At 43.7% G+C, this 8325-nt stretch overlaps 1 protein-coding gene across 1 annotated transcript in view; it reads left to right on the plus strand.

The window, feature by feature from the left end:
* LOC109310773 (phospholipase A2, minor isoenzyme-like) overlaps window positions 1-6754 on the plus strand; it is a 13928-nt gene extending 7174 nt beyond the window's left edge. Inside the window, exons 4-5 of the mRNA XM_019536130.1 lie at window positions 3282-3409; window positions 6222-6754. Coding sequence (XP_019391675.1) covers window positions 3282-3409; window positions 6222-6364 — 271 coding nt within the window. The 3' untranslated portion in view covers window positions 6365-6754. The remainder of the gene's footprint in view (window positions 1-3281; window positions 3410-6221) is intronic.
* The last annotated feature ends 1571 nt before the right edge of the window (window positions 6755-8325 follow it).

Here is an 8325-nt window from a genome sequence, read left to right on the forward strand (position 1 = left end):
GCACAGGGGGGGGCCCATATGCTTGGTGGTGAACCCAGAATTGGACTGGAAATACTGCTGGTCCACTTCTGGGTCCACCAGGAAGCACTTAGGGCCCCCTCCCTGCCCTGCACCCCCTTGGCTCAGTGATCAGCCCTGGGCCACTTCCAGGTCCACCAGGCTCAGCAACTGGTGCCTCCTGGGTCTGGGGGAGCACTCAGAGCCCCCCCATGCCCCCTTGGCTCAGTGATTGGCCATGGGGGGACCCCAGATGCTCCCCCCAGACCCAGGAGGTACCAGTCGCTGAGCTGGGGAGGAGTACGGGGGGGGCAGCATACTCCCCGGTGGTCCTGGAAGTGGACTGGAAGTACTTCTGGTCAGAAGAGTGATATTTTCCGCACAGAATCATAGAAAATATGTTTCAAATGAATGCACTACATTTACTGAGAGAGGCTAGAGGTATTTTTCAACAAACCAAATACTTTGAAGTGGGCTGAAAGTTTTACTTTTTAGCAATCTTAAGCTATAAGTCTGGATCTGATGTGGTTTTGGGCAGAAATTCTCCCACTTTCAACTGGGTCTTGGCTTGCTTTTTTTATTAATTCAAACTGTAAGTGCAGGTGGTCAGAGAAACTTGCACACAATGAAACTTAAAAAAAAAATCTTGGGTGAAAAAGAACCCCAAACTGATGCATTATTCCCAAGTATAATTTATATAGATCAGATTTTTTTTCTCATTTGAAGGTCCAACTAGAAACCTACTGTACCATGAAGTCAGCACTCATGTTCAGGACATGTCATAGTGTTTAAAAATTCATTAGAATATTAAAGAAATGTGATAGGTGCTCCTATGAAGCAGCTGGATTTATTCAAACAGCAACAATATGTAAAGGTGAAATTCCTTTTCAAAACTATCAGATAATCTGTGTATTGGCCTGACAGGATTGTTTCTCTTCCACATGAGCTACTCCAATAAGCCAGGAAACTCATGTTTTTTAGTCTATACTGAAAAAGACTACTGGAAAAAAATAAAAGGGGACAGAGCCAAGGTTGATAAGAATAATGATTAAAAACCCTTCAAAAAGACTGGGCACATTGCCCTTAACTGTTGCTGCCGAATCTGAATTTTTTGGGACCAAACCAATATTGCTTAGAGCTTTTCATTTTTAGAAATAAATCGTTCAAATGCCTTTCTATTTGAGTTGGTTCCTCTGGTAATAAAGGGAGCAAATTGTGACAATTTTCACTCAGTCTGGCCACAGAAAGCAGCCTAGAGCCATGACCAAACACAAGTGCATAACCAGACATTCTAAAGAATGGCTGATCAGTAGGGGTGTGCAAAGTGGGCAGCATTTGATTCAGATTTGCCTGATCTGGGGGACAGTGATTCAATTCACTGATTCGGATCACTGTCCTGATTCGATTCAACTGAATGTGAATCTGAAGATTTGATTCTGATTCAAAGAAACAACAATTCAGCCATAGACACAGCTTTATGTTTTTTCGATGTACCTTGAGGTACCAGGCACAGCTTGTGGACATTTATGGTGGGGTGGATGAAGCATCCCACGGGAGTGCAGGGGGTCTCCCTGCTCAGCAGTTGCCCATGGGGGGACCCTGGGTGCCTTCCTAGTCTCAGGAGGCATCAGTCACCAAGCTGGGTTTGGGTGGGGGGTCCTCTATTGAGCATTCAGGGAATCCCCTGCGCTCCCATGGTACGCTTCATCTGCCCTGCTGTCTGAGCATTCATGAGCTGCACTTGGTACCTCAAGGTACATAGAGAAAACGTGTCTCTATGGCCAAATCGTCAAATATCTCTGAACTTTCTGATTCAATTTGGAGAGATTAATGTGTCTCCTGATTCAATTTGGATTTGGAAATTTGGCCATTGAATTGAGCTGAATCTCTTCTGAATTGAATCAGTGATGAAAGCTTCACACAGCCCTGCCGATTGGGCAAAAATCTGAACCCTTATTGCATGAGGGGTCAGATGAAGGCATTTCAAAACAAAGTGATTTCTGTAACTTCTTTCTTCACTGCCTGCCTTCCTCATGCTGTTTTCAGAATTGGAGGGGGGAAAGGGAGCAGAGGAAGTTTGAACCAGGGGGTTTTCAGCCCCACTGGAGGGTAGGGCAGATGTATCGCAGCTAGATTCCCCTTGCCCCTGGAATCAACAGTGAACTTCTCTTTGGTCAGGGGGATGATCAATGTCACTCAGAATGCTTCCTTCAAAGCACTCTATTACAGTCAAGAGCTGCACTTCCATCTGCACCATAAGGGACCCTCTCCTTGAATTCTTTTGTTTTAAAAACTGAAAATGTTTCTTTCTGTCAACTATGAGGAATTTTTAGCACTTGGTGGAAGGGAGGTTAGACACAGGTGTCTTTTTAAAAAAATCTGTTATCTTACCAGGAAAGTAAGGTGGGGGGGAGGAAGGAGGGGAAGAGGGAGGGCAGGGGTGTGACCACCACACAGCCTATATTAGAATCTCTGTACTTGGTAGGTGCTAATTCCAAGCTCTCTGAACTGGTTGTGCTCTCAGTGACAGCTTTAGTACCAAATGCTGAAATCCGACTGCTCAGCATCTCTCTCAGCCAAGAGTAGGTTTTCTGGGAAAGTGAATTTCAGTTCCAAGCAAATTTGAGTTTAGAAATACTCTACCCATGCACAAAACAGGACAACCTTCCCCAAACTCTTTTCGTGGAAATAAAATTCCACAAGTTTTCTTTCAGATGTGTGGAAATATCATGTTCCTAAAATGAAATAAATAGCTTTCCTCCCTAAGGACCCTGGGAACGTAAGTCTGGCCTATTTTACTGAGGCTAGTGGACAGCAATGAGTGACAAATATCAGTAACAGTTCACAGCTCCAGGATCCACCACCTCATGGTAGCTGGCCTAGTAAAGGCTAAAGTGATCAGGGGACCTAGCAGCTCTGAGGGTACTAGCTCCTAACCTCCAAAATGACCAGATTAGTAGGATGTTAAGCAATAGGCAGGATTTTGATGGAATTTTTCCATTTAAATTCCAAGAAAATTCTTTGCTATTTCTGATCAGTTCTGGTAAAAGGATTTGCGCAAAATACCAATAAAATATGGGATGATATCTAATCCCAAACATTCTTCAGAGAGCACTTAACCAGTAATAACAAAGCCCAACAATAACCTCAGAGTCTTGTTTTCAGGAGTTGCCTTCTCTTTAAAATACACTAGAAAGGAATTTTTTTGTGAGAAATTTTGTTTTTGTGGGGGTGGAGGGGGAGATTGCAATTCAATGATTAGTATATCAACCATTTTTCTCCAGGTGCTGTCAAACCCACGATCATTGCTATTCTCAGGCTGAGACTGTTCCAAACTGCCATTCTCTGTTCCACAACCCATATACTCAGATCTATTCATACTCCTGCTCTGGACCAAATATCACCTGTAACAGTAAGTTCCTGGCTTTTGATCCTTTTTTTCCAAGATGGAATGATAAACATCCAAAATAAAATTCATTTCAAGGGTCAATACTTCCCTTCAAACACCTATACGTTATTATATTTGCATACATTTGATGCTACCTCATGGTGTTGTATACTAGACAAATACAGAAAATGATACATTCCCAACCTGCCTACAGAGCTTATAACTTGGTGGAGATGCATATAATATCACCACAGCAATTAGGACCGTACAATATTTATTTAGTCACTTATTTGAATCGTGAAGTCCTGAATTAAAATGCCCCTTTCATGCCTATGCATCCTTTTGCCCAGGAACACTAACCCCAATCCTTCCTTTAAGGAAAAATCTCCCAGAGCAATAATTTCATTCTCTTTTTGAGATTTCTTTTGACAATTTGTCATCAGTAATATTTAGTCTATTTCCTTTAGTTAGTGATGCTCCCAGTTGTATAAAAGGTTTTGAATGATTCCGTTTTGATTGAATAAATACTGTACATTTTGTAAACATTATTTTAACATTTAAAATTATACTGAATTAGGATGAAAATATGATGGTGGCCATAACGGTATGATACTCCAGGCATGCTGGAGCATAATTGGTAATTCCATATGGGTTTGATAAGACAGCAAAGTGAAGGTTATGGTTTGATTATAGTAGTTAAACTAATACAATTTTCCTAGTGATGGGGCTGTTAGCCCAAATACATCAGGTGCACATTCTGATTTTATGCATACCATCATCAGTTCCTGATTTTTGAGTAAGATGCTCTTCCTTTGTAGAACTAAATTATTTAGTATTTTTGTGCACTGTTGAACTGGTACCATGTTTCACAACTGTACCAACTGATTGATTCCTTGTCAATCAAAAAACATAATCTTCTGTGAGGAGTGACATCTTTTTGGAGGGAAGAATATGCTTTCTTGAAGTAATTCCTGTCAATCAGTAGAGAGATGGGCGAACTATTAATGTAACCCGGGCAGTACTCCAAGAGGTACCCCCTCTCTAATTGAAGGGATCAAAGCAGGTGCACAAGCGCTGTGGGAGGTATAGGGACTCTCCTCCTCCTATAGAGCAGAGCCAGGCCACCAATGGGGACTTAACCATATAACTTTTAATGAGGGAACAATACTGGGAACATAACAGGCATAAATCAGAGGGTATAGTGGACACTACAATGCCCCAAAGGGGCAGGATTCAACGAAGGTTAGACACTTACAATCACTGACAAAAGACAGGATTAACAAAATGTAAAACACAAACAGCAAAGCAAACAATACTGGTTGGTGAAATATAAAAAGGTACAAAATACAAAATGTCACATGACAAGGAAATATAGGGCCTAGTACCTGGAGGGGGAGAAAACACAATGGCCCCTTTTCACTGCAAGATTTGTTTCTTGTTGGCTTAATTACCCCAGCTGGGACTTGAACTCAGATTTCCCACCTGGTAGGCAGGGGCACTGCTACACAGTCCCCACTGGTGGCACTGCTCCAGCGTCCTAAGGGTCTTGACCTCCCTGGAGCCCTGGCTGCATTCCGTGCTGCTGAGGTTCTAACTGCTGCCTGCATGTCCTGCTCCTTCAGGATCTTCTGGGGCAACTGCTCCCACCCTGCTGGCTCAGCTCTTGCCAGCTCTTTGAAGCTCCTACCTTGTGGTCCCTCACTGATCTCTCCTGAGTCAGCCACGCTGTCCCTTTTATCCCCCTCCAGGTGACCCAGGGGCCAATCAGGGGACATGGAGGGTGAGTCTCTGGGGCCTGATTGGTGAGGAAAGGGAATCCCAAGTCCTCCAATAATCTTTTACCCCTTCAAAACCCCTGGGCCAAATCATTACCAGATTGGTGAGGAAAGGGAATCCCAAGTCCTCGAATCATCTTTTGCCCTTTCAAAACCCCTGGGCTAGGTCACTGCCAGCTAGCCCATTACATCAATATGAATGATTTGGACTACCTCCTGTAGAAAAGGCTTGTTTTCTATCCCCCTCCTACCAAGGTAAAGAATCTACCAAAAAAGTAACAAGGCATGTGGCAATGAAGTTTTTATATTAATAGGAAAAAATCATGAGCTATGACAAGTTCAGATTGAATCATACATTTTAGCACCAACACCCAGATCCTCGAAGGTATGTAAGTGCCTAACACCCATTGATTTCAATGGAGTTAGGCACTTATACATTTGAAGGCTTGGGCCTGAGTTACTGCACTTCCTTGGTTACACAGGCTGCCTAATTGTGCTGAGTCTAGGTCTTCCTGCATGCTCTTCTTACTGCCTCTCTTCTTCCAGAACTTAAGTGGTTTATGACTAGAAAGTTTTAGAGTATGTCTTCATTCTTTACTTTGCTATCTTACTTCTGGGAGCTTGAGTGAGGTGGGGAAAGGGGGGAGAAGACAGATTTGTCAGTAACAACTGTGCATCTGAGAAATTCATGGAAAGAAGGATAACCATAGAATGTAATTAATAGGCAAGACAACAGCACGGGGGAGGCAATAAATGTGACTTCTTCTTCAGAGGTACATCAGCATAGATTAAATCTTGAGGCTTTCAGAAAGCAGAAACCTCTCCTTTTGTCACAGGATAGCAAAAGGCAACACAACAGATTTTGCCATTTCTACTCACATTTTTCTATCCTGCTTCCTTATTTGAGAGGCAGAATCAGACCCCTAATTAAACAGATCCTACGGTCAGGGGGGAAATTTATGACTCATGGAAGTAACTGGTAAATAACTGAATTGCCTCTCTCTCTCTTTCTCTCTCTCCCCCACTTTTATCAATCATTACCTATTTTAATCCTTTTCAAGCTGACAATGACCCTTGTGAGATGCATGTCTGTGAGTGTGACAGAGCAGCAGCAATATGTTTTTCAAAAGCACAGTATGATAAAGCGCACAAGGACCTGGATAAGAAGAAATACTGTCAAGGTGGTGACAGCAGTGCTTTCTAATGGAACTTAATTTACACAGAAGAGTTGAAATTCATATTGGGTGTTACATTTAAGGGGTTTTTTGCGGGGGGAATCCTTTAAAATCTAAATATTTGCAATTGTACCTTTCAAAATATATTGAGAGCAAATCTTGCATGGTTAACTTTTCCTTCTCTGTAACAGAGCTGCCCACATTGTGCTCATATGTTCAGGACTTAACCTGAGGGCTGAGTCTCAATAGTTTTGGTGAGCAGCCCCCATTTCCATTTCAGGACTACTTGTCTGAATAATATCCTGGGATTTAGCCTTTGGTCTCTTAAAAAAAAGAAAAAGAAAATCTACGTCGTATTGTTCCTTGTTAAATTTCTCCTTCTATTGTTTTCAGTGGGGCTTTCCTGAGCATATCTTGTGGTGCACTTTCTGGAAATTACTTTGATTTTTGAAAATATTAGAATAAAAAAAAATCATGTAAAACATCACCATTTGTTTTTGTGCATTTCTTTTGCAATAGTTAATAAAATGACAAAAGCATGTATTTCATTTCCTAAATCTCCTTTTATAGCAAACAGAGATTTCTATTGACAGTGAAACACAAAGTCCTATTCCAAAAAATCGTTTTAAATTGGGAACAGATAGTATAGAAAAAATTTAACAGATATGCATAGAATTTGTAAAGGTTGTGAAACACATTTCAAATAAAGCCTTTATGGTCCAGTAAATTAAAATAGACTCACTGGGTGCATCCAGATGAACCCTCACATGCCTCTCACAGTGTCTCAAAGGAGTCTGAGATGCCACAAGATGCAAGCCAGCTGGAGGGTATCAGAGCAGTCCACTTTTCCACTGTCCATTGCTGTCACCTCTACGTGCTCATGTGCCACGATCCATCATGCCACTCTTGCCTCCCACTCAGACACCAAGTGGCGGGACCTGGAGCCATCACCACAGATGTGTATGTGGCAAGCTTCACAGACACCCCAGTCTCCTGCCCCTTCTGTGGGCAGCGGGGAGACCCTGGTGCACATGACCTTTGAATGGGCTAGGCTGCAGCCCCTCCATCTCCACCTCCAGAACCTCCTCCTGAGGTTCTGATTGAATTTCACCCTCCATCTTTATGTTTTTGGTCACCTCATCCATGGCTCCACCAAGTCCTGGGACCTTCTGGTCAACCTCTTCCTGGCCCTGGGGGACTGTGGGTGTGGGGAGGCTATTCAGGAGGGGTGCAGGGTGCAGTCCCTCCACAGCACATGGACTGCCCCCCCCACCAGGCCCACAGCCCCCCCACAGGGTATTGGTCCCCTCATAATCCACCCACATCCCCAAGCCACCCCCACAAACCCCTCATCCAGATACCCAGCCACAAACCCCAAAGACCCACACAAGCCTCATACCTCCAAACTTCACCCCCACAAACCCTACACTCATCCACAAACTCCCCTAATCCCCCACCCCTCCAAATTTCTTTACACTTGTAAATATGTCAATAAACCTTTGCCCAACTGATCTTTCTGATAAGAAACCTAAATTCTCCCATTAAAATACTCAAAATGCTGTTCTTCCACTACTAAAATGAAACACCACTATATACAGTGGTGGGGTGGGGCAGGCTGAGGGCCATGCAGGGGGGCAGGCAGGGGACCCACCCCTCCCGGCACCCACAGTCCCCCAAACCCCCACAACTTCCTCACTCCAGTCCCCACCACCTTCAATCCGTTACTTACCTGGGATCGAGCCCACTCCCATCAGGTTGCAGCCTGCAGCTCTCCAGGCTGCCCTGCTTGTGGAGGCAGCATGCTTCAGCACCAAGGCAAGGGACAGCCATAGAGATGCTCTGGTCAGCTACCAGTGTCTCATTAGAGGACCCCAGACTCCCTTTCCCCTCAAGGCACAGTCCTGGACCTGCTTTTTTTCAGGGTTTCTTGGGGGTGGGGGGCGTTGTTTGTTTTTGGGTTTTTTTGGTACCTGCTACAAATATGCAGTCT

This window comes from Crocodylus porosus, unplaced genomic scaffold (genome assembly GCF_001723895.1).
Source record: "Crocodylus porosus isolate Cpor-Errol unplaced genomic scaffold, CroPor_comp1, whole genome shotgun sequence".
NCBI classification, from domain to species: Eukaryota; Metazoa; Chordata; order Crocodylia; family Crocodylidae; genus Crocodylus; species Crocodylus porosus.